This window comes from Camelina sativa, chromosome 7 (genome assembly GCF_030686135.1).
Source record: "Camelina sativa cultivar CO46 ecotype springtype chromosome 7, ASM3068613v1".
In the NCBI taxonomy this organism is placed as follows: domain Eukaryota; kingdom Viridiplantae; phylum Streptophyta; class Magnoliopsida; order Brassicales; family Brassicaceae; genus Camelina; species Camelina sativa.
Window position 1 is genome coordinate 28,357,971 of NC_141886.1, and position 25,274 is coordinate 28,383,244.

The following is a 25,274-nucleotide window of genomic DNA, read 5'->3' on the forward strand; positions in this document are numbered from 1 at the left end:
ATACACCAAAATAACTACATATACTGATACACAAAGTCATTAGTCATCACATCTAATTTTTGAGCTTCAAGCTTTTATTTGAGGGTAAAAAATTGTATAATTTAAGACTTATAGAGTCGATTGTAAATCTAAAGATTCCATGCTGAGTTGAACTCTTCTCCTTAAAAACCCCTTCTCAATTCTCATGATCTGATGATGATGATCCTTTAATTACAAGAAGTGCACGAAAAAGCACTAATTACAAATTCACCCCACATATTTATTCCCGCCCAGGTTTAACCCTTCCTTAATTTTGTTTTCCCTTTCACCCTTCAATTTTAACCATTATTCCCATTTTGCCCTCCTCTGTTTTTTTTTTCCCAATCTTCTCCATCGATTCCACAGAGAAAAAGAGAGAGAGAGAGAGCCCATCTGATCCAATCCAAAATCTCTTCCGGTGGTGTTCTCACAATCTTCAATTCCAGTGATCAACGGTGGAGTACCAGTGTAGAGACGGCGGTTGTTCATCGGAGAAGAACTCGCAAGCTTCTTCACCACTCAGAAAGTCACCATGATCCTCTGTCTGCTCCATTTTCACAAACTGGAAGAAATTACCAGAGGGAGCCGCCACCGGAGCCGCCACCGTGACGTTAGAGCTGCTTTCCTCGTTCAGAAGAGCGCTTGAGTCGCTGCTGTCTGAAGATCCAGCTGCTGCGAACGAAGAAGCCGCCCCCTTTAGTGGAAGAAGGTCACGTAGATCCGTGAAACTTCGGTAATTGAGACCATCGGAATGCTCTAGAAACTGCGGAGGAGACGACGGCAGTTCTGTGATCTTCTCCGGTAACGAGACTTCTTCTTCCTTCACGGAAACATCACTATCTGTTGTCGCCGCCGCCGCGTTGTTCTCTTCTTCTTCTCCTCCTCCGTTAAGCTTCGTCTTCAGTTTACTAATCTGCATCAAACAAAACCAAAAGTTTTAGTTTTTCCTCGTAAATCTCAAGATTTGCAAAAAAAAAGTTTCAATTTTTTTTTTAAGTTGGGATCAACAAAAGTGCCAATTATAACAAAAAGTTTCAATCTTTAACAAAAAAAAAAAAAAAAAGTTTGGATTTTTTTGTACCTCTTGGAGGAGTGATTCATTGTCACGGCGGAGAGAATCAAAGTTAAGGCGGAGAGAATCGTATTGGTTTTTAAGAACACCGTAATCTTTCTCAAGCTGTTTTGTCTTCCAGCGAGCACGACGGTTCTGAAACCAAACAGCAACTTGACGAGGTTGAAGACCAAGTTCTTGAGCTAACTTAACTTTTCTCTCAGGCTCAAGCTTATTCTCCAACTCAAAATTCTTCTCCAAGGCTTTTACTTGGTTAATGCTTAACCTTCTCTTCTTCTCCGACATCCCCACGTGTCCTCTTTCCTCAACTATGGCTTCTTCTTCTTCCTCGTAACCTTCGAGAAGCATCGACTGAAACTCTCTCCCACCGTATCTTCTCGGACTCTGCTCATCTGCAGATTTCATTAAAAAAGAGTCAAAATTAGTAAATTTTTTAACGGAGAGATTTGTAATCAGAGATGGGAGTGGTAAAAACGAACAACAACCTGTGGAAGTGGTAGGACATAAAGAGATGAGACCACCCACTGAATCTGAGCTACTTAGTCTCTTCATCATCAACTTTTATTTTTATAAAAAAAATCTCAATTTTAATGCCTCAAAATGTTTTAGTACTTGGTGATCTTATCCCTTTCTCATCAAACTCACAAGAAAAGAGAAAACTTGGAAATGCACAGAGATTATTTATTAACAGAGGAGAGAGAGAGAGATTGGGGATAGTGCGTTTTCCATATGAACAAGGCTTTGTTTCACACTTTCTCTCAGTTTAAATAAACTCATAGCTTGGGTTAGAATGTAACCATGGTTAAGTAGATATTGTTGGGTTTTTTTTTTTTTTTTTTGTATATGAAATATTATTTTGTTTATTAATAAAAATAATACTGATGCAATTTGAGGGGGTCCACCGGCTATACCCAGTTACCTCCAGGTTTCTTCCGGTATCACTGGAACTCGTATGTGAGAAGTGAGATAAAAAGATAAACAAGGCATCACGGCTTACTCTAAATCAGCTCGGCTCAAGCTCTGCGTAGTAAGGAATCTTATACGATGCCGTAGAGATCTCGCTTCATGTTTTTTAAATCAGAATTCTTTTGTTAATCAACTGCTAAAACCAAGAATGATTTATGGGATAGAGAAGAGATATAGGACAAGAATTTTACAAACTCTGTTTTTGTCATAGTATTAGCATGGTAAATTGGTAATCTAATCAATACGCTTTTTCTTAAAAGCTGTGATAATTGGATTATTAGCTTATTTTAATTTTCTCTTAAGCACTTAAAAAAATTATAATTAAGGTATGGGGTGATGACTTTCGTGGCAATGCAAAATGAGACAAAGTGCTGTTGGCCCTCGGTGACAGCAACAAGAGTGAGTTTTTTCTTTTTTTCTTTTCTCCAAAACATATTTTAGGGTATTTTTCTTTTATATATCCGTTATTACTATAACCCATACCTATTGATGATATAATTAATTTGGTTTTCTTTATAAAATGTAAATTATATTATTATAGGTTAACCATCGTCTTAATTACAAACGAGACAATTTTTTAGACGATGTAACTAACATCATAAAAAAAAAATATATATCCCTATTTCAGCGATGAAAATGCAACAAAATCTACAAGCTTTCTTCAATCCATCCTCCATGTATCATATACATAGAAACATACTACTAAAATCTTCGTAACAGTTTACAATAAACTGTGTTAGCAAATCTCACTTACTGTATATAACTATTTTACTAATATTTTATCAACATTTATTAATATGTTTAATCAAAAAGTTTACAACCTTTTTTCTTGTTCGTTTTGTATAAATAAATTGGACAAATTAAACGCAAAAGATCACTCAGTTTTCTATTCTGATAAAAAAATGCTTCTTTATAGTATATAACTAGGTAGATAAAAATAAACAAAATTGAAAACAAAACAAATGACTTCAGTTTTCTATCTTATAAAAACCTCGAGAGTTGGAAAGTAGGGTTTATAGATTTGGTGATGAAATAAAAAAAAAAATGTTTGTACAATAGAAACGTAAAAATAAACAACAAACGAGTCAAGAGGCAAACCTTATTATGTTTAGCCACCGACACATGATGATCTCAATGGGGATTTTATGTTTCCACCTAATATGACATCGTATTCAACTCCTTAAAAACGACGTCGTCTCCCCTCGTGCTTATCTATAAATGGAAAAGGGATAATGTCACGAAAACCATTTTGATGTTGAGTTGTGACACCAAAACCCACTTTCCTTCCTTCCTATACTTTTACAAGTTTTTTGTAAGGATACACACATTTTGGACGATTTTGCCCCTTTCCTCTTTCTCTCTTTCTTTTCTCTCTTTTTCTCTTCTTTTTTGTTGTTAACACTTTAACAAAGTAAAATATATTTATTTGTTATCATAAAACAAATTTTCTATTTATTTATATAAAATATGTTATGATTATATATTTTCTACATTTTAAGATACATATTACTATATTTTTTATGAATTTTTAGATTATACAGTATCCATCAGTCGTTGAACATTTGTTTAATTATAAGTGGATAATCAATTGCAGTATTGTTAATAGATAGTTACTTGTGTTTATTCATACAAAATATACATACATAAATTTGGTTAGATCTTTATCCATAGCATATTATCCATAACACAACATAGACCAAATAAGTACAAAACCCTTTAATTCTAAATTTTAAATCCTAGAACATAAACCCTTGAACCTAAAACCAAAACTATTCACTTTAAAAAAAAACAAAGTTTAGTGGATAGAAAAACTATGGATAGGTCTCCATGGATTTACAAAGCATATCTAGACATTAAGCTGAAGAATAGCAGTTGAATGGTGGCTATAGATGTGATCATGTGGATATTTTTTTGTGGATACCAATGTAGACAGACCAAAGAATCATCATACAACATCCACACAATTAAACCCATAGACACCATGAGCTCCTGGCTTCAAAATTAACAACATTGATTTATTTAGAACATTGAATATCAATCATGTGGATTAGTAGTTATGGATACTTATCTTATAATATCTTGCTCATTCTTTACATGAGCAGAAATTTGTCCAAGATAAATTAGCCACATAGATTTCTTTTAGCTAAATGTTTTTGTACTATTTTTCAGCTAGAAGTAGGTATATTAGAACTTAGAAGTGTCACTAGAAGCATACTACACAATAAACATGGTCATTATTAATCTCAAAGCCTATCCACCAAATTCTGACCACGTGGACAAGCAATCCAGATGAAATTTATTGACAAGTTTGTTGCATGTTCAAACATCACTATAGTTTAGCCACTTAGATGTCTTTTAGCCAAATGTTTTTGTACTATTTTTAAGCTAGAATTAGAGATATTAAAACTTAGAAGTGTCACTAGAAGCATACTACACAACAAACATGGTCATTATTAATCTCTAAGCCTATCCACCAAACTCTGACAACGTGGACAAGCAATCCAGATGAAATTTATTGACAAGTTTGTTGCATGTTCAAACATCACTATAGTTTAAGGTTTAGACTTTAGATGGTATATAGATTCAATGTCTATGTTTTGAGTTCAAGTTGTATTGTCTAAGGTTCAAGGTGTAGGATTTAGGGGTTAAGGTTAAAAGTTTAGGTTTAGGTATGTGGATGATGTGTCTATATTTTTAATTTATGGTTTAGGATTTAGGGTTCAAGGTGTATGGTTTAGGGTTTAGGATTTAAGATTTAGGGTATAAGGTTTACGTTTTTGGGCTTATATGGATTTAGTGTCTATGTGGTGTTATGATTTAATATTTAGGGTATAAGGTTAACTTGTTTTTGTTTGTCAACAACTAAAGTTACTAAACTTAAAATTTAGTATGTTTATCACCAACTAAAGTTACTAAACTTAAAATTTAGTAATGAAAATAAAAAATAAATGTTAAAGAAAAAAATATTAGAAAAGAAAGAGAAAAGTTAGAGAGAAATGAAAAGGAAAAAAAAAAGGTAGAAAGAGAAGGTTAGTTTAGTTAGAGGGTGTAAATTATAATTTGACATAAAAAAGTATAGGAATAGTAGAAAGTGGGTGTAAATGTCAATACTTTAGGAGAAAGTGAGTGTGGGTATCATTTTCCCAATGGAAAAAATATCTCTATACAGTGATTCGCCACGTCATCAAAAATAAAAGATCAACGGCAACCAAAAAAAATAAAAAAACAGTGATTCTACTCTACGACTGCGGCGGTGGTGGTTCCGTTCGCTCTCGTACGTATCTCCATGAAAATGGCGTCGCTAACTCTCCGCTGCGACGCGACGCATCTCTTTCCTTTACGGTAATCAAATCAGAATTTGAAAATTAAGTTTAGTTATGGTTTCGAATTTTAGCGATAAGTTGAATCGTTCTTTCTTGTAAGCGTTTTGGATTTCAATTGGAACACTGTCGTCTCTATGTGTTTCTGAAATCGAATTGGAATTAGGTTTAGGTATTGATAATTGTGTTGTCCTCCTTGATTTTTGTTTTTTTTGCAGTGATGTTGTTGTTAAGGGAACAAAACTATCTAGAACGAGCTGGGTGTGTTCTAGGGTTGTATCAAAGAGGTTCAATGTTAGGATGAGAGTGGTATCTGAGGAAGGAGATGTATTCTCTACCTCTAAGAGTAATGGATCATCATCAATGGGGATTGAGTTGCAGCCGGATTTGGTTTCTTTTGGAACATTAGCTGCTGAAATGATTCCCACAACAATGGATTCTTCTGATGTTGTTGATGATGAAGAGTTCGATCTTGATCGACCTAATGATGGATTTGCGTCTATTTCTCAAGCTATTGAGGATGTTCGACAGGGCAAGGTTTGTGATGTGTAGTAGTGATAGTGTTGGCTTTTGAAGGAGAGGATCTTATGTGAAAGCTTTTGTTTTTTTTTTTTTTGCAGATGGTAGTTGTTGTAGATGATGAGGATAGAGAAAACGAAGGAGATTTGATAATGGCGGCATCGTTGGTAACACCTGAAGCTATGGCTTTTGTGGTTAAGCATGGGACTGGAATCGTGTGTGTGAGCAAGAAAGGCGAAGACTTGGAGAGGTTAGAGCTTCCTTTGATGGTGACTCGAAAGGATAACGAGGAAAAACTCCGCACGGCCTTCACAGTTTCAGTGGTGAGTTAACACTATAGTATCTTTTCTAGTGTTGAAAAAACTACAGGACTCTTAGTGTCGGTATGAAAAACGAATGTTGGAAAATCTTTGTTAGGACGCCAAAAAAGGAACATCCACTGGTGTCTCAGCTCGTGATAGGGCACAAACAATATTGGCCCTTGCATCAAAAGATTCAAAACCTCAAGATTTCAATCGTCCTGGTCATATCTTTCCTTTGAGATACAGAGAAGGCGGTGTTCTCAAAAGAGCAGGGCATACAGAAGCCTCTGTTGACTTGACTGTGTTGGCCGGTTTAGAACCAGCATCTGTTTTATGTGAGATTGTAGATGATGATGGTTCCATGGCTAGATTACCAAGACTCCGCCGATTTGCTCAAGATAACGACTTGAAAATAATCTCCATCGCCGATTTAATCAGGTACAAACACTTTTGGAAATAAGTCTCATCTAACTCAACTCTCATTTACTGCAATTTTCAGATTGACACTTGATTTTCAATTGCAAACTTTATCTCGCAGATACCGAAGGAAAAGAGAGAGACTGGTTGAGTTTACTGCAGTTGCGCCTATACCGACAATGTGGGGACCCTTCAAAGCACATTGCTTCAAGTCATTGCTTGATGGAGTTGAGCACATTGCAATGGTCAAAGTAAAAAAATAAAAAATATAAACCCTATCTAAACTTCCTTGATCATTCCTTTCTTATAAGGTATAACCAAGTTTGATATGAAATCAGGGAGATATAGGAGATGGGAAGGATATTCTCGTGAGAGTACACGCGGAGTGTATCACGGATGATATATTCGGAAATAGCTCTGGTGGAAAACAGTTAGCTATTGCAATGAGACTTATTGAAGAAACTGGGAGAGGTGTTTTTGTCTACTTACGTGGTCCGGAAAGTAAAGGCATTGACCTAAGCCACAAGCCTCGTACGTACAACAGCAATTCAGATCAAGCCGAGGGTGTTTCATTCCCCGTTGCTTCACGGGAATACGGCATTGGAGCACAAGTAACAACAAAAAAATACATTGAATCTTTTTGATATTTACTGTTTTTATTTTAAAAATAAGCAAAAGATTGATCAAAGATTGGTGATGCAGATACTGAGGGATCTTGGAGTTAGAGAGATGAAGGTGATGACAAATAATCCAGCACATTACGTTGGTCTTAAAGGCTATGGTTTATCAATTTCTGGCAAGGTTCCACTCATTAGCCCGACCTAGTCCCTGAGTGTTTTTTTTTTAGTTGGTGAGAAATATGACCGTTGTTTGATCTCATTAAGGTACGACATGTGTTTGAATTTGTGAGTGACTTTAGTTTGTTGTTAGTTGTGTTTTGGTGCCTAAACCATGTGTTTTTGTTTTCTTCACCTCCATAATTGTCATTAGAATAATTTTAAATGGTATGTTCTAATTGACTTGAGAATTATTTTCTTAGTAATCAAGTGATAAATTAACATATATTGTCACTTACATTTGGATTTTATAATAAATATTATAGTCACGAAATAAATAATTGTTAGGGAATATTTATTTTGAAAGTCACACTTTTTGTTTTATCCTTTTTTTGTGTTCAACTACTTTCATTCTATCCTATTAAGTACATTACGAACATTTCTATATATCTATCTATTTTAGAGGAGTTATTCTCTCATTTTTGTCTTTGGATAGGAATTTTCTTTTTAAGAGAAGACCATTATATATGCAATACAGAAATGATGGTAACAAGATAAACAACTGAAACTCGAATCAGTGAACTGTCGAAATGGTATGTAAAGATTACATACAAAGCCAGAAGCTAAAGCCAAAAAGCTTTGAGCACGACTCAAAAAACAAGTTCTTTACTCTCGAACAAAGAAAAAAAACGGGGGAAAGAAACTTAAAAAAAAAAAACAGAACTCTTATATACGATCATCTTCACCGGTAATTGAATCAAACCGATGATGGGACGAAAAAGATACTGAGTTCTTGTCCGATGTTCCCAGCTGGATCAATCAAATGGAAAGCTTCAGATTCTTTCGAACCACTAACTCGTCTAAAGCTAGCTCTCAAATACATCAATTCATCATCAAACCGACCAAGTTCTTTCCCAGTCACAACTCCGGCTCCAACCACCACCTTACTCAGAGCATCTAACGCCGCCAAGTCATCCTTCGACGGACAGCGTTTTCTTGCATACCCTACTTTTTTCCCGTTACAATACATATTCCAAAATGGCAAGTCTTCTTCGTTGTTGCGTTCTAACACTATACGCAACGCTCCTCCTCTCATCTCCCGAGCTAAAACCGTGGTTGGAACGGCTAGCTCGAGAAGAAGATCGTTGTTAGTCGACTTTCTTGGTGATTGGATACAGAAGTTGATTTTTCCTTTACGGTATCCGAAGATTGTTCCTGTGACTGTGGAAGGAGACAGGGAAGAGGAGGAACGAAACGAGGACGTGCGTGATTTGATGTCGTTGTAGAGTTTCTTGCCTCTCAAGCTAGGGTTTTCTTGTTCGAGTTCTTGGACTAATGTGCAGTTGCAAGTTGGGATGAGAAGCTGAATGAATGATCGGAGGAGACGCCACGACCGAACTTGTTTCTGGCAGTCTACGGTGGTAACCACCGTTGATTGAAACTCCATTGGAGCTGTGACTTTGGCCGTTGACATTGTGAATGCTTTTGATGAAGCAAGAAAAAGAAGAACCAAGATGAAGAAGAAGAAGAAGGAGAAGCTTGAGGATTTGGTGTTGAAGTGTTAAAGGGTTTAAATAGGGAGACAGAGAAGGGGTTTACGTACGAGTACCTTTATTTAGTATATTACTATATAATTGTTTAAAAAAATCGATTTTGGTTTTATGTTTGGGTAATGAGAGGCAATTTATGAGCTCTGATTTGTAAAGTATGATTCGTGTTGGGTTTTTGTCACTCACCCTAAAAGATTCTTTCGGAATAGGTGGAACTACTATTTAGTATTTTGTATTTTTATTATTGCAATAAAGCATATGAAACTTATATGTTAAAATAATTGGGGTTTCTCTGACCTTGAATAATTGTTCGACATCTTTTTGCAGGATTTGTTTTCACTCGTATAATTATTCACTTTCTAGGAGGAGTAGTATCAACTATACAAAGATGAAAGAGGTAATTCTTCTTAGTATAAATTGCGTTCATGATGGACTTTTCACCAGTATTAACATTGCCATAACTTTTATAACAAAAATGATGGGACTTGATCAAGTATATAAGACCAAGACTTTACTTTGGTTATAAAAGTTATGGTGAATTAAAATCCAAATTGAATAGTACAGGAGAGATTTTAATTCAAGATACGATCATGATAGATCTTCAATATGCTCAACATAAAAAGTGATATAAAATCAGTGGAATGTAGGAAATGGAACTTCTATATTTAGGGTTCTAACTCATTTAAACATATGAGATGCAGTTTTGGGTGTGCGAATTTGCAAGTTTTAAGGTTATCAAACGATTTAGACAACTTTTATATTATTGAATTTAGTTAAAATTACATATGTATTTTAAGAACATCTCTGACCTTGTATTTCGCTATTTTTTTTTTCTTTAAAATAGAACAAGCATAAATGAACAGTTTGGAGTTGCTCATTTAGGAGTTGGAAACAGAGATTTCCAAATTTTAGTTAGAGTTGCAAAAAAAATTGTAACAAATGTATTCATGGTACTGTTACTTGCCACCACCATAAAAGGAAAAAAAGGTTTTGGTTTGAACTTTGAAACGATTTAAACTGTTATGAAACCATTCGAGTCAGATGAGTGGAAAACACCACAGTCTACATAGTGTTTAGATAGTGTTTCTGTGTTCACAGATGATTGCCCATTAAAGGATTTAACAAGACAGTTCAATAGTATGTTTTTAATGTTTGTTAGTATTAGACCGTTCAATAGTAACTTTATGATATAGTTAATTCAGACTTCAGAGTGAAATAAATAATGGTAATTATCCGTAGAACTGTAGACACACACGTATGACTACTAAACTATTATTATGATAAAATGCATATTTCGACCACATGTATCGAACTACGGGTGACGTTGGATTATAAATTTAATATTAAAAATAAAAAAGAGAACAATTTATGTAATCCAAAAAAATACAGATTGGATGAAATTATTCTCTAATAATAATAGAACATTCCCGCTTTTTGCCTTTTTACCTGCTAAAAATCATTTAAAGAAAACAAACTTTACATATATAATAATGAAAAAACACATAATATGTCGTATATTATATGATCCGTACGACAGAAAGAGTTGTATAATTCAATAAATGATAAGACCATTAGATCTCTACCACTTCCATTTAGACTCCAAACCTGAGTTTTAATTAAATCTTATTGTACATATTGGAAATATTAACATTGAGCACTTAACACTTCACATACAATTTCTAATAATATTCTTCATTCTCTCGATTACGAGATTCCTCGTTATACAGCTCGTGCCTGTTATTTCACTATAATCTTTGTTCTCAACATATATAAAGATTCCATTTTAACTAAAAAAGAATATTTATATATTATCAAACACTTCTTGGCTTTTTTTTTTTTTTTTTTTTTTTTTGTATTATTAACAAATACCTTTAATTTCCATTCAAGTCCAAGGGTTGGAATCATACAAGTAGTGCCTCCTAACACCTACAGAAAAGACAGACATTACACACCTTACAAAGCATTACTAATGAAAAACTCCAAACCATGTAACCAAGAGAGGGACAATCCGTTGCTTGGTTACTCCAAACCAAGTAACTCCAAACCTCTTGGCTTTTCCAATTTCAATTACTCTAGGTTCATCAATTATGAAGTTTGTTGATTCTAAAACAAAAAGAAGAGAGAAGAAACAAAACCAAGCATGAACTATGGCCCTAGATATTTTTTTTTCCTTTTCTTTTGGCCCTCTTCGTTTCTCTTATAAAATCAGTAAGTTAACAAAAACTAAAGAAGAAAAGCAAGAAATGAGCTTTTATAAATCTTTTTCGAAATAAAAAGAAAAAGAGCTTTGATTTATATATTAAAATTTACAACAACAACCGAAAAAAGTGCATTTGGGTCCAAATCTAACGAAAGGGAAAACTAGTTTATTATGGTGTCTAAGGCTAGCCTGGTTTCTCCACTCATGTCTTTTTGGCATTTTCCCTCCACTTTTAGTTTGTTCTACTTGCGTATATGTATGTGCTCCATGTTAGGCATATTCAAAACCCTTTTTATTATAAATTTGATATGTCACCTTTTAGTTTCGTGTAATAATTATATTGATATAGCTAGCATTTTAGAAATATCTTAACAATTCACCGGAAGGGAAACTACGGTCTATAGTAGTAATACAAATCGAAGAATTTCTAATTAAGCACCAAATTCAACTCTACTTCATATATATATATATATATATGTATGATTTCTATGATAAGAAATTTTTGACTGAAGCCCATACTAATTTCTATGGAAGAATTGGATATTCTTGCCATTTAAATTATCTATAATGATCAACGACTATTGAAAATATCGTAATGTCATATTGTCATCATAACACTAAACCGCAAAAATACAAACTAATATTTCACATCGTCATATTTCACATCATTCTATAGAAAACTCGAGATTATGGATTGATGTGAAATTATAGAAAACTCGAGTTTGCATTTCCATAACAAACTCCTACTCTCTCAAAAGTTTAAAATTCTAGTACATTTTTGCTATGTTTGGCCAACCAAAGCCTACACAACCAACTCGACCCCTTATTTTTTTTTTAATAGATCTACAACCAACTCGATCCCTTATCTAAATTGACTCACGAATACATATGACTACTAGAATCTTTGATTTTTTTTTTTTTTTGAAAGTTTATGATATATCATGCATCAACGGTCTGCTGGGGTAAAAAATAATTCACAAACTTGCCGACACATCCAGTGGCAAGAACGAACAGTTTCAGTTCTCCATAAATTATGTTTATGTTGTTGTACATATGCATGGTCATATAATGGTAACATTTTCATCCGGAATTTCGTGTGTACCAAGCACCTAACCTAAAAAGATGGATGTAAATCACCTACCAAAGTAGATAGTAAATTCAAAGTTACATACATAGTGAAAATTAAATCTTATTCGTTTGAGAACTACATTATATATATCGTTCTTTAATTTTAGTTTCATGAGTTGTTTCTTTTCTCTATAATTCCTAAGAGCATGTGCAACGGCGTTATTTTGGGCCGTCCTTCGTTTTTTTCTGATTTTAATTTAATTCAAAAAGGCCCAATATCGAAGAAACGCTTCTTATTTTGGGACGTTTTTCGTCCATCGACTTCGCCACGTGTTCTATTCTGATTGGGTGTAGAATTTCTCTAGGGTTAAAAGAAAAAAATTTCGAGAAACAAAATTTCTTCCTTCTTTCTTTTCTCTCGACGGCGACGGCAAACGCGATACACATCTTCGACGATTTCACGAAGCCGTTCCGCACTTAACCCTAAATTTGTTCATCATCGATCGATTCTACTGCAAAAAGGTACATCTTTTTCACTTCCTTCTCCGCACTTAACCCTAAATTTACTTGCTTTTTGTTTCCTGGGTCGTCTCTCATTGCGATTCATATACATCTTGCTTCAATTGATACTCTAGTTTGCTAAACCTGGCGCCATCATTGTCTGTCAACGTGGCACTAAGGTAACAACACTTGAGAACTTCTAGTTTCTGATTCGCTTCTAAGCTCTCTTGATCAGGCCGTCGTATTTTGGGTGCTATCACATAGCCCTGGGAGCCACTCCTTTTCACCGTAGCTCTGCTCTCAAGCTCTGGTTTAAGATTTTGTTTCTCAAATTTTTCTGGGTTTTGCTTGTGTTGAGGATGGAATTGTTTCGTTTGAGGAGATTGATTCGTGAATTGATGTTCCAAAATTCAAAATTTTCAGAATTTAGAAGAAGCTCTTGACCTCTTATTTCAGATTCTGTTAGTTCTAGGTTATGCTTATGTAATATAGGATGAAACAAATTTGATTGAGAAGATTGATTCATGGATGCTTTTAGAAGCTCTGTAGCTCTTATCCAGGTTGTGCTTGTCTTCAGGATGGAAACAATTTGTTTGAGGAGATTGATTTTATAAATGATGTTCTAAAAGACCAATTTGAATTTTAGAAGCTCTTGTGCTCTTGTTTTGGATTACATTCTCTATTGTTAGCTGTAGGTTATGTTTGTGTCTAGGATGATAACTTTATTTTGTTTGAGAAGATACGAGAATCTTGTTTATGGAGAAAGAGGAAGACTTGTTATTGCTAATGTAGTTTGATCTTTTAAGTTTTGGTTTGACATTGGTTATGTTCATGTTAAGTTGTGATTGAGAGATGCATTGTTTTTGCAGAATCAAATCTACAAACTTTTCCTCCATCTGCCACTCAGGGCAAGATCTCTGTGTATGTGAATACTTTTCGAGTTGTAGTTGGTTAAGGAATTTGGTTTCTTCAGTATTGGATTTTGCACTTTTGGTGTATATGAGCTTATAGATTTGTATTACTGCTTCTTTGATACTGTATGAGTTTGGTACAGCGTTTCCAAGGAAATTTCAAGGTTTTTATGAAGATTTTGTATTACTGCTTCTTAGGGATTTACTTGTTCATTTGTAGATGAAGGCTTTTTGTGTATCTTTATGGTCCTTAATTCCGGTTTTATTTTTGTAGGTTTGATAATATCACTTTTGTAAGAAGCAAGGAATCTGCTAGCAAGCAGAATTCTACTCAGGCTACTGCGGGATTGGTTGAAGCGATAGTGTGTGAAGGGAAGCAGCAATGCTCATATTGAAAATAAGAACCTTTCAAAATAATAATAATAAATTTGGGGAACCAAAAACCAGGGGACACCAATGCCCATGGTCTAAGAAGGATAGAGAGAGGAAATATGGAAGTGTGACATCCCATTGTCTGAACTTTTGGTCGGTCATTCCATTGGCAAACTTAGCTGTTCTTGTTCCTTGCCTTTTTATTCATTCAATCATCAAGGCTTTTGTAACATTATATTCCCTTTTAGACTAATAATTTACATCCCGAATACTCTACATGGTTCATATTTGAGGAAACTTCGGTCAAGGAGCTTATAATAAACCTTCATAACATCCTCACTTACAAAATCTATGCAACGTAAATAATTCATGGGCTAACAATCTTTTGTGGCGGCTGTATACTTATTTTCTCGTTTACCATGTCATATAAATAATTTAAATAAATAAAATGATATCAAACAAAAAAATCTCATAATAATATAATATGAATGAAAAAAGATTCTCACATGTAGCAGTAAAATATAAAATGTGAAAATAGACCAGATTAACACAAATTTGGGAAAATATTGCTCGATTGACACCCTCCCTTAGGGGAAAATTAGAATAACACAATATTGTGTTTAAATTACCAAAACCCCAATCAAAAATAAAATAGAAAATAAAAATTAAGTAATAAAATAAGAATAAAATCTCTTCAATTTAAACTTTAGAACCCAACAATTGGTTTTTTTTTAAACAACTAAACCTTTGTTTAAATCCACATTGGAGAGAAGGAAGAAGGCATGATTAAATCCACATTGGAGAGAAGGAAGAAGCAATCTATGGAAAAATAAGATGAATCCAAAAAAAAAAAAAATTGGAGTCGATTTTGGGGGAGGCACGAAATAAACACGAAACAATAAGGTAAACCCTAGATTCTCGTCATATATGTCAACTACTTAAAAAGTCTGTCGCTTAACCGTAAAGAAAATCTGTCGCAAAACACACTAATAAATCTGTCATTACCCTGAAAAAAAATTGTTATCAAGCAATAATATAAGAAAAAATGTCATTAACCTCCAAAATAATTAATCTGTCATTACATATAACAAATCTGCTGTCACTATATTAACAAAAAAAATCTGTTATTATTGTATTCATATATAATAAATCTGTTATTAAGCAGCAGATTTTATAGTAGAAAAAAAAACAAAACTGTCATAACAGAAGAAAATCTGCCACAACGTATAGTGTGAATGTAGGTCAATATAGCAATTTTAAAAAAACTTTAGAAAATTTGTTATCAAACAACAGATTTGTTCTTCGATCCAAAAATCAGTCATAACTAAAAAAAATCTGTTACCAATAGATGTCAAACTAGTAATTATTTTTTCGTTTATAAATCTGTCACAATGTGACAGATTTTTGAAGGAAAAAAAAACTGTTACAACAAACAAAAAAAATCTGCCACAAAATTCCTAAAAATTTGTCTAAAATAATAAAAATCTGTCATACTTTATAAATAAGTCTGTCGCGTTAAAAAAATCTGCTGTTCAAAAAAAATATGTCGTTACATACTTCAAATAAATCTGCCGTAAAAAACAAATCTACCGTCAAACTTTTCAAATTAATCTGCCATCCAAAATAAGTCTGCCAAAAAAATTTGCCATGGACAAAATAATCTGCCACTTACAAAATAATCTGTCATTACTTGTTTGGCAGACTTTTATTATAAAAAAAAAAAAAAATGAAATTGCAGGAATTTTTAACCAAGGATAATATTGACTTTTTCCTAACAAAACAAAAAAAAAGTATTTTAGGTATAAAAATAACCCAACTAATCTAGCAATTAACTGTTCAATTTGCGTCAAACTAGAATTTTCACAAAAAAAAAAAATCCTAAATATTTATGAAACTTTCCTAAATCAGTAAAATTTAGGGAAGGTGACTAAAAGTAAGTTACGTGGACGTTGATATAGAGAGAGATAGAACTGAGATGTGTGTCGCCTTTTCCTTATTGCGATTCAAATGTTTAATGAAAACCTTAAAATCCAAAATATGTGAGAGTTCTCTTTTTTGAAGCCCATTTAGTGAATAACGATGGGTTATAATGTTGGTTGACGAATAGAAGAAATCGAATCACAAAATACCACAAATATTATAAAATTGCCATCCACAATTGAACACTAGGTAGGCATGTCTTTGTCTAAAGCTTGAGTAAATGACACTAATTCTAAGAGGATGCATTGAGAAATTGTGCATTTCGAAAGAAGGACGGCGGCCCTTGATTTCAGATCTTTTTAATTTTAAAAAGAGTTTAACTATTGTATGCTAGTCGAATAGTTATGGGCCTTATGGCATGTAAATCGTAATACAAACTCTTTGTTTGCCTATGTATTGAAGGAAAATATCTTACTAGAATTCAGTAAAAAGCCTAGCATCTATAAGTCCAAGATTATGGTTGACAAGGATCTTCAAAGAAAAACTAGCTCGGGAATATATCATATACATATAACTTTGAATTTCGTAATTCGTATCGTACCTATCATGTGTGAAATGAATGAGTTTGATTTTTTTTTTTTTTTTTTTTAACAAAATTAAGAAGAATTGGCAGGAATAATCAAGAAATAGATCAAAATTAACTAAGTAACTATTCTAACTATATATCTAATATATTATCGGTATAATATACAATATATACTAATTTGTCTTTACTATATGCATCTCTACTACCACAAACCATCTCCTTTCTGTTATTTAACAACCACTTCCTACTATCATCACACCACTTCCGGCCACCGTACCATCGTTGGCGACCACCGTCGGAGTACTACCGCCGGAGTACCATCGTCAGCGACCAACTCAGACAACCACCTCTGTCGGCCACTTCCAGTAACAATCTCCGCCAGAGACCACCATCAGAGTACTACCACCGATGACTACCTCTGCCGGCCACCTCCGCCAGTCAGCTCCGATGATTATCTCCGACAGCCAGTTCCGGCGATCACCTCTCCCGGCCATTTCCGCCGGCAACCTCCACCAGCTACTATTACTACCATCAACCACCACACAATCAACACTAATATGATAATTTTCTCTACCCCTAATCCTAATTTTCTAATTTTTTCAAATAGTTAGCTATTTACTACATTAGTTTTTTTTGTTTTGGTCAGTGAGCAAATTCACCCCAAAATTAACCTTTCTTTTTAAGTTTTAACGCTTGAAGCATATGTTTGGTAAACCTTGCACAAATATAAATATGTCAATATCGACCCGACCCAAAATCTGCAATTCTCGTATTTTCCAACGAAGACCAAACTTGTCTAATTAGGATTACGTGGAAGGGATCGATCGAATCTTGGACATGTTTTACATGGAAGGGCCGGCTTGCTTACAACGATCCATCTACGCTCTTAATATGTTTTACATGATCAAGACATGAAACAAAGAACGTGAATTTAAAAGAATTATTTTAATTTATAAAAATAGAATTACATCATATCGTCACTATGTTCATCTCAGCCCCCAACCAAATTATACACGTCAAAAGAATAACAATAGTAAAAAAAAAAAGAACAAAAATATATGAACGAGAAGACGTGATTACAATAAAACAGTGATAGAAAGCAGAGGATCGAAATCCACCAAACTCATCAAAAGGTCTCTAAGCCAAAACGACAGCGTACAAAGCTCCGGCAACAGCTGTTCCCACAAGGAAAGCTTTGTTAGCCCACGCGACACTTGGCGCATCAGCGGCACCGTCTGGTCCTGGAGCTGGGGACGAACTCGGAGTTAATCCAGAGGGGCCAGGAGCAGGAGCATCGGTCTGAGGGGGAGAAGCAACTGGAGATGTTGTTGGAGCGGTGGTTGGAGCGACGGTTGGAGCTGGAGTTGGCTCGTTAACTGGAACCGGAGGTGAAGCAACTGGCGAAGGTGTTTCAGCAGTCATCGGAGGAAGAGCCGTGGGTGGAGGAGTAGTAACGGTGGTTGGTGCTGGAGCCGGAGCTTGAGCGAGACATGAAGTGGCCAAGAGACCAAGAAAGATCAATGCTTGCATTGCCTTAGAATTCATCTTTAGATTCTCTCTTCTTTGTCTGAAACTTGAAACTCTCTGTTTGATGTTTAAACTCTTGTTCTTGTCTTTGTTTTTGTTGATGGTGTGGAACAATGAGAGGAAGAGACTTCTATATATACCCATGGTTGGGTTAATTAATTATTGTGATGTGACACTTAATCATGCGTACCACATTCATAAATACAACATGGCTTAGCTTGACATTGGCGGTTTTTAAAAATAATTGCCGTCTCCTTTTTTTTTTTTAACTTGACGTGTTTGAGTTTTTGAAGTTTTCTTGAAGATTCATCTACGTTGAGGAACACCAAACGGATGGACAGAGCTCTGACACGTTAGTTTTCTTAGCGAGCTTTTTTCTTAGATCCGTTTATACTAACACGTGTCTTGTTTAGATAGGTTATTAAGTATCATTTGACTATTAACCGCGTTACGATGCCAGCTTAATTATTAACACGATTTTGACTAAATATGGTTTCACTGACATGACGCGTTACTAGTAGATATTAAATCTGTTATCCCAAAAAAAAAAAGTGTAATTGTTTTCGTACAAAAGTTTTCAACTGTTAAAACTGAGTATTATAATCGTTTCAGTTGAAAAAACTTAATTTTAAATAATTCGTTATCATATGTTGTCTAGACTGTATTCTGTACGTATAATACAAGTGGATGCTGGCAAAAAGCTGGCAAATATTTTCGTAATTTAGTTAATAAATTATATAAAAAATACTGTACATTTTAGTTGCAATATATTCTTAGTGACAGATTAATCTGGTTGTCTTTAACAAAAAAGAAGAAAAAAAAAACTTAGCAATGAAACAGTCAAGCAACGCGCATTTGCATTATATTCTACAGCTATCTAATCATTATCACGGTGTGAATATAATTCCTTGATTATCATTTTCAATAAGAGTCATACCTACCAATTATTTATATCCTTTGTTAATTAAAAAATTGTTAGACTTTTGCTTTGAGCCTTTGACCTCTATATGCGATTATGCATTGTACATCTTCATCTATATAAGAGAATTATAATTTGGAACCATTCTTTTTCCTGCCAGCTTTTTTTTTTTTTCTTTCCTGCCAGCTTTGACCTATATAATATTTTTTTAATTGCCAAAAGGAAATTTTAAATAACTTGATTTGTAGAAGCAGTTTGGACGAGGCCCTTGGTACTTTGGTAGGCCTCTCTTTGTAGCATTTCGTGGATGTGGTCTAAGTGTCTAACCTTAACTTTTTTTTTAGTGTTATCTTATCAAAGCCCAAAGTAGGTTTGTATTATTTTCACTTGCATGCAAATTGTTCAAATAGTATGTACAAAGTGAAATATTAAAAACTTATGGAGCAAAGTCGTAGATACTAAACATTATGGAAAAAATCTGTAAATACTGAAAGTTATGGGGTTATATCCTAAATATCAAACGTCAAGAGGATAATATCAATTATGGGGAAATTTGTAAATATTAAAAGGTATGGGGCAGACTCGTAAATGCCAAACTTTTTGGGAAATTTGTAAATACTGAAAGTGGTGGATTAAAATGTAAATATTGTTAGAGATTGAATCTTCTGATTAAATCCTACAACAAAGAAAACTTCAAGTGAGGAGAAGAAGAACGTAGTAAAGCAAAGAAAGCGAAGAACAAGAAGAAGTTGTCGTGTGACCAAAGTAGAAAAAAGAATCAACGATACAAAGAGAAAAAGAAATAAGTCAACAAGAGAGAAGTGGACTTGTGTTCTGTAATAAAGCTATTGGGCTGTAATTGTATTAGGCCTACAAATATTAGTTGGTTGGTTAACTATAGTAATTAGATTAATAATAAAACCTAAGTATAAAAGTATTGTAATGGTGTAAGATAACATTATCCAAATTTAACAATGTAGTCTTTGGAGTAAAACCGCTTCTTGTCTCATCTCTAACAAACAAAACAAATCTGAGAGATAGAGAGAGCAAGACATCTAATCTAAGAGAGGTTAGAAGTAAGAATTTCAACAAATATCATACGTTGTGGGGCAATTTGTAAATAAATAAACTTGTGAGAAAATTTTACTTATTTAAAGTTGTGGGGCAAATTGTAAATATATTAAATTTTGGGTGCAACTTCGTAAATATTAATTTTTTTTTTCAAATGAAAAGTTACATATCAAATATTTTTAGATAACAAAAATCATGGAACCTTTTGTAAATATCGAAAGTTGTGGGGTGATTGCGTTAAAACCAAAATTTATCAGCTAAATAGATTAAAAATAGACAGGACTGTATTGTGTTAAGTTTTAATTTTGAGCTAGAAAGGGGTTTTTAGATTAAAGTGACAGTGAATTGTGATGTTTATAAAAAGTCAAATATCCGACTCCTTTTTGACTTTCTTCAAACAATAAGAATCAAAATCAAATTTTCATTTTTTTTCTTATCGTCGAATCAGATTCAAAAAATTCAGTTACAAGGGCATCAGATTAGGATTTATTCCCAACAAAAGTTCGAAATTTAATTGCACATATATTCGGAAAAAAATAAATCATATAAAGAAGTTATAATTAAAAGAAAAAAAAATCAGCAAATAAGATTCTGATATTATATATTTTTATTTTAAAGGGCATGAAAAAATTGCAGACAAAATTTAGTTAAGATTTTGTTTCGTACTTCTTCTTCGTTAACTCAAAGAGTCAAAAAAGTACACTGTAAAGAGATCTAAACAACAGCTGTTGTGTTTTTTTTTTTTTTTGTAAAAATTGTCGAAAACTCCCTCCAAAATAAGTTGACTGAGAAAACTAAGCAGAAAGATCTGATCGGAATCTTCCTTCCGCCGCCATGGAGGCTCTTTCTCAGGCGATCACTCCCCCCGGGATCTCCTTTCCTTACAAGACTAATTCTTCCTCTCACGTTCCTTCTCATGGACTCACCTCTCTAATCCTCCGGAAAACTAGATCTCCGGCGAATCCCTCGCCTCGAATCTCTCATACCTCGTTGGTTCGAGCCTCCGCGGTTCAAAACACCAAAACCTCGATCGATCTCAGCGATCCGGACTGGAAATCAAAGTACGAGAGAGATTTCGAGCAACGATTCAGCATCCCTCACATCACTGATGTCTTGCCAGATGCTGAAGCTATTCGTTCCACGTTTTGTCTCAAGATGAGGTTAGATTAGATTAGAGATTCTTGGAGGGTTTTTGGAAAAATCTCAAATTCGAAAGTTTTGATTTTTTTATTATTGTTGGTTAGGTCTCCGACGGAAGATTTCGTAGGTGGTTACCCTTCTGATGAAGAGTGGCATGGATACATTAATAACAATGATAGAGTTCTTCTCAAGGTTCTCTTTTTAGTTTCTTTTTTTCTTTGTTTTTTGTTTAGTGAAATTAGAGTGAGATTTGTGATTTTTTTGTTTGTGATTTGGGGAATTATAGGTTATTAGTTACTCTTCACCTACTTCTGCTGGAGCAGAGTGTATTGATCCTGACTGTTCTTGGGTTGAGCAATGGTAAACAATTTTTAGAGTTTGGATCTGTGGTTCTTTTTTTTTTCTTTGTGTTTATGACTGTGTGATGGGATCATTCATTAGGATTCACCGAGCTGGGCCGAGGGAGAAGATATACTTTAAACCGGAAGAAGTGAAAGCTGCTATTATCACTTGTGGTGGGCTTTGTCCTGGTCTCAATGATGTCATTAGACATGTGAGTTTTTTGTGTCTTGAACCTTGGCATTATAGAGACAGTGTCTATGTGTGTTTGTGTGAAGTCCCTACTAAAGCCTTTCCATTGCAGATTGTCATCACTCTTGAGATTTATGGTGTTAAGAACATTGTGGGGATTCCTTTTGGTTATCGAGGTTTCTCTGATAAAGATCTAACTGAAATGCCGGTATATTATTGATTTGTCTTCTTCAAACAATCAACACACTTGTTTCTCTTCTTTTGTTTATATATGTATATATATATATATATATATATATATTTTCATTTGCTCTTGATTTTTAGTTATCAAGGAAAGTGGTTCAGAATATTCATCTATCTGGAGGAAGCTTGCTTGGCGTTTCACGTGGAGGGCCGAGTGTTAGTGAAATTGTTGACAGCTTAGAGGTATTATTATTATTTGGTGGCTATTCAATCCTTAGGGGAACTTTCTTAGTACAAAAGATTCTGAATTCTGACTTTTACTTAGGAGAGAGGAATCAACATGCTTTTCGTGCTGGGTGGAAATGGAACTCATGCTGGCGCCAACGCTATACACAATGAGGTTTGTTACCCTAACACTTGATGTTAACTGTTCTTCTTGGTGAAGATAGTTTTACCTAATAGTTTGTCCATTATGATTTACCATTCTCTCTTGCTTTTCATTCTCAGTGCCGCAAAAGAAAGATGAAAGTAGCTGTAGTTGGTGTTCCAAAAACCATTGACAATGATATTTTACATATGGATAAAACTTTTGGGTTTGATACTGCTGTTGAAGAAGCACAACGAGCAATAAACTCTGCCTACATTGAGGTAACACTTTTATGAACTCGTATTTAGGATAATCACTAACATGTCTCTTTGCTTTAAGTACTTAAGCATTGATATTCATGTTTTTTTCCAATATGGTCTTTGTATATCAGGCACATAGTGCTTATCATGGCATTGGCGTTGTAAAACTGATGGGTCGTAACAGTGGTTTCATTGCAATGCAAGCCTCTTTAGCAAGTGGACAAGTTGACATCTGTTTGATTCCTGAGGTACTTCTAAACTTATGCTATTGTGTTCAATTTCCAAAACATGGTTGATGAGCTTGCTCTAAGAGATCCTTTCCATCTCCTTCATTCAAGGTTCCCTTCAATCTTCATGGGCCTAATGGTGTACTGAAGCATTTGAAGTACCTTATTGAAACAAAAGGCTCTGCTGTGATATGTGTAGCAGAAGGAGCTGGACAGGTAACTATGATCATACAATCGCATTTCTTTTTTTATAATCCAATTGAGTTTTCATTCCAGAAGTTATATATTTTCCTGCTTACGTTTATTGGCATTTTGTTTTAGAATTTCCTTGAGAAAACTAATGCCAAAGATGCATCTGGAAACACAGTACTCGGTGATTTCGGTGTGTACATTCAACAAGAGGTTAGATATAAAGCAAAGATTGGTTGATATATCTCATAATGAGTTTATGTCTTAGATTCAATTTCAATGATGTGTAGAGTTAAATCTTACTCCCTTAGTAAAAAATTTAAACTCTATCTTCTTCTTTTTTGTTTGGTTAATAATAGACAAAGAAGTATTTCAAAGAATCAAGTATTCCAATAGATGTGAAGTACATTGATCCAACATACATGATTCGCGCTGTCCGTGCAAATGCCTCAGATGGTATCCTCTGCACCGTTCTTGGACAAAACGCTGTAAGTCACTCTCTTTAGTATAGAAACTCAAAAAGGTTCCAATATGTTAACTTCATTGAAGTTGTTAAGCTTATGGTTTTTATAAAAAACAGGTTCATGGTGCATTTGCTGGATACAGCGGAATCACGGTAGGCATAATCAACACTCACTATGCTTATTTGCCAATCCCTGAGGTAATTGCATATCCAAAATCAGTCGATCCCAACAGTCGAATGTGGCATCGTTGCTTGACATCAACGGGTCAACCTGATTTCATCTGAGAATTCTTGTTCAATCACGAAACGAACTGATAAAAAAAATAAGCCTCGAAATGTATATAATACAGTATTCTTGGTCCCTTGTTATGATGTAACAAATCATATTATTATTTATTTACTTTTTTTGGTAGGAAAGATGTTGAAACAGTGAAGCTAGTTAAAAGAGCAGTGGTTTAATAATAATTTAATTTTATCATTTACCAAACTTGTAGAATTACTTTTTGGACCAGCTTTTGTTTACTTTTTTACTTGTTCTTTGTCTCTTCCTTCAACTTTCTCTCCTGAATCTCTCTGTTCACTTCTCTTTTACTTCAGATGAAAACTAGAGAACCAATTGTACTATTGCATTGTGGTCCTTAACTTCTATGATCTTTCAATTTTAACCTGTTTTTAAGTAATTGGTCCCTTTGTTTTTTTGTTCTTTGTTTTTCCTTTAGAATTAGAATCTTCATTGAAAAAAAAAAAAGGATAGAGTTTAAATGCAAATGCTAGCACCCCAATGTAACATAGAGACAATGATGATTTTCTACATAATTTATGTAATTTAAAATCTTTTCATTTACTACTCAAGATGTTGAGATTGTGTATATAAGATTTTAAAGATTGAAAATTTATACAGCTTTCTTTTCCCCAGAATATATATTGAAATCTCCATTTCTGAATATAATTTTACGCTCAGTTTTCTCTTTTCATAAAAATTCAAAGTCATTTCACCTGATGTAAATAATTATTTTTGCTGAGTACTAAATTTAACATCCTAACAAAAAGAATAAGTATAATTGAGAAGCAAGAAAGTGAGGGCTAAGGAGTAGAAAAAAGAAGGATGAAAATCTGTGAAGTTAGCAGTAAGTTCGAAAGGTTCCCACACTTTTTACTTTTTAGATTTTGACCCTTGTTCTTTTCTTTTGCACTTTTTCCCCCCATTTTACTTTTTCTCGTTTGAGCTAGCTTTTCTTGTTTGGCATAATTTAAAATGTTTAAGAATAATTTTAAATCATTATACAGTTTAGAGAATCTTAAATCTGCAAGTGTGGTTGATCAAAAAGTTGATGAGACTAGAGTACATTAGAATTTACATTATAATAAGAATAAAATAGTAATAGTAATAAGAATTTAGTAATTTACCGTTACGTGTGTAATTAATGTTTCGCGAGAACCAAAATCCTTCCTGTTTACATTAATTAGAGATCTAATCTAAACTAATGGTAAGTTCCTTTGTAATCCTTAAACTTGACATAAATAAATACTGTATGGCTTAAACGTGTAGTTTTATATCTTATCTTGTATTTTTTAAAATAAAGATCAAAGAATTACAAGTTATCATGGATTCCATTTCCATAATATAAGCTGACGAAAATTCACTATTAGATAATGATAAGACAAAGTACACACTACACAGTGTCTAATTGTTTTGAGAATATTAAACAAAAATTGCAAATCAGGAAATAGTTAGTTAATTTTTTAGTGAGAAAAGGAACAGGCATGCCGCATGCAACAACTTACACATACAGTCGAGCTTATAATATTGGAATAAAGTTTTTTATAGATATTACCGAAATGTATAATTATTCCGAACACTAAAGTTAAATTATTCCGAACACTAAAGTTAAAGTTGTG

General features: G+C 33.9%; 5 protein-coding genes and 1 long non-coding RNA gene across 7 annotated transcripts; 3 read left to right on the forward strand and 3 right to left on the reverse strand.

Annotated features, from left to right (window-relative positions):
- Window positions 1-143: 143 nt before the first annotated feature.
- Window positions 144-19,122, reverse strand: LOC104702780 (homeobox-leucine zipper protein ATHB-6). The gene is made up of 4 exons (XM_010418700.3): window positions 19,052-19,122; window positions 1,576-1,869; window positions 1,100-1,482; window positions 144-931 (listed from the first exon to the last, which is right to left on the reverse strand). Exons 2-4 carry the CDS (start codon window positions 1,643-1,645, stop codon window positions 455-457), a joined length of 930 nt encoding a protein of 309 aa, XP_010417002.1. The 5' UTR covers window positions 1,646-1,869; window positions 19,052-19,122; the 3' UTR covers window positions 144-454.
- LOC104702781 (monofunctional riboflavin biosynthesis protein RIBA 2, chloroplastic) lies at window positions 5,075-7,674 on the forward strand. Its single transcript, XM_010418701.2, has 7 exons — window positions 5,075-5,398; window positions 5,595-5,913; window positions 5,997-6,218; window positions 6,313-6,635; window positions 6,736-6,865; window positions 6,953-7,225; window positions 7,317-7,674. Exons 1-7 carry the CDS (start codon window positions 5,343-5,345, stop codon window positions 7,437-7,439), a joined length of 1,446 nt encoding a protein of 481 aa, XP_010417003.2. The 5' UTR covers window positions 5,075-5,342; the 3' UTR covers window positions 7,440-7,674.
- Window positions 7,890-8,925, reverse strand: LOC104702782 (protein MIZU-KUSSEI 1-like). The gene has a single exon (XM_010418702.2). It carries the CDS (start codon window positions 8,862-8,864, stop codon window positions 8,148-8,150), a length of 717 nt encoding a protein of 238 aa, XP_010417004.2. The 5' UTR covers window positions 8,865-8,925; the 3' UTR covers window positions 7,890-8,147.
- Window positions 12,413-13,997, forward strand: LOC147941810 (uncharacterized). Its single transcript, XR_015561330.1, has 3 exons — window positions 12,413-12,730; window positions 12,844-12,888; window positions 13,579-13,997. It is a non-coding gene; the product is annotated as an uncharacterized LOC147941810 (long non-coding RNA).
- On the reverse strand, window positions 17,429-18,244 carry LOC104702783 (classical arabinogalactan protein 2). Its single transcript, XM_010418703.3, has one exon. The coding sequence runs from the start codon at window positions 18,167-18,169 to the stop codon at window positions 17,636-17,638; it is 534 nt and encodes a 177-aa protein (XP_010417005.1). The 5' UTR covers window positions 18,170-18,244; the 3' UTR covers window positions 17,429-17,635.
- Window positions 19,123-20,453: 1,331 nt separating the features above from the next.
- Window positions 20,454-23,853, forward strand: LOC104702785 (ATP-dependent 6-phosphofructokinase 5, chloroplastic). 2 transcript variants are annotated; one of them, XM_010418704.3, is made up of 13 exons: window positions 20,454-21,175; window positions 21,260-21,347; window positions 21,442-21,515; window positions 21,597-21,708; window positions 21,799-21,894; window positions 22,011-22,112; window positions 22,195-22,269; window positions 22,377-22,517; window positions 22,628-22,744; window positions 22,835-22,939; window positions 23,045-23,125; window positions 23,272-23,400; window positions 23,493-23,853. In XM_010418704.3, the coding sequence occupies exons 1-13, from the start codon at window positions 20,850-20,852 to the stop codon at window positions 23,658-23,660; spliced, it is 1,614 nt and encodes a 537-aa protein (XP_010417006.1). In that variant the 5' UTR covers window positions 20,454-20,849; the 3' UTR covers window positions 23,661-23,853. The 2 variants fall into 2 exon arrangements, with proteins under 2 accessions (XP_010417006.1, XP_087315725.1); XM_087459599.1 differs by lacking the exon at window positions 21,442-21,515 and having other exon boundaries at window positions 20,661-21,175.
- Window positions 23,854-25,274: the final 1,421 nt, after the last annotated feature.

What these genes read in the sequence shown, in the direction of transcription:
- LOC104702780 (XM_010418700.3), bottom strand. Translation starts at nt 1,645, where the DNA reads ATGATGAAGAGACTAAGTAGCTCAGATTCAGTGGGTGGTCTCATCTCT. An exon ending in ATGTCCTACCACTTCCACAG is followed by an intron (nt 1,483 to 1,575) that starts GTTGTTGTTCGT and finishes TGAAATCTGCAG; the next exon opens with ATGAGCAGAGTCCGAGAAGA. An exon ending in ATGAATCACTCCTCCAAGAG is followed by an intron (nt 932 to 1,099) that starts GTACAAAAAAAT and finishes TGTTTGATGCAG; the next exon opens with ATTAGTAAACTGAAGACGAA.
- LOC104702781 (XM_010418701.2), top strand. Translation starts at nt 5,343, where the DNA reads ATGAAAATGGCGTCGCTAACTCTCCGCTGCGACGCGACGCATCTCTTT. An exon ending in CGGCCTTCACAGTTTCAGTG is followed by an intron (nt 6,219 to 6,312) that starts GTGAGTTAACAC and finishes AATCTTTGTTAG; the next exon opens with GACGCCAAAAAAGGAACATC. An exon ending in TCCATCGCCGATTTAATCAG is followed by an intron (nt 6,636 to 6,735) that starts GTACAAACACTT and finishes TTTATCTCGCAG; the next exon opens with ATACCGAAGGAAAAGAGAGA.
- LOC104702782 (XM_010418702.2), bottom strand. Translation starts at nt 8,864, where the DNA reads ATGTCAACGGCCAAAGTCACAGCTCCAATGGAGTTTCAATCAACGGTG.
- LOC104702783 (XM_010418703.3), bottom strand. Translation starts at nt 18,169, where the DNA reads ATGGGTATATATAGAAGTCTCTTCCTCTCATTGTTCCACACCATCAAC.
- LOC104702785 (XM_010418704.3), top strand. Translation starts at nt 20,850, where the DNA reads ATGGAGGCTCTTTCTCAGGCGATCACTCCCCCCGGGATCTCCTTTCCT. An exon ending in ACATCTGTTTGATTCCTGAG is followed by an intron (nt 22,745 to 22,834) that starts GTACTTCTAAAC and finishes CCTTCATTCAAG; the next exon opens with GTTCCCTTCAATCTTCATGG. An exon ending in CCGTTCTTGGACAAAACGCT is followed by an intron (nt 23,401 to 23,492) that starts GTAAGTCACTCT and finishes TATAAAAAACAG; the next exon opens with GTTCATGGTGCATTTGCTGG.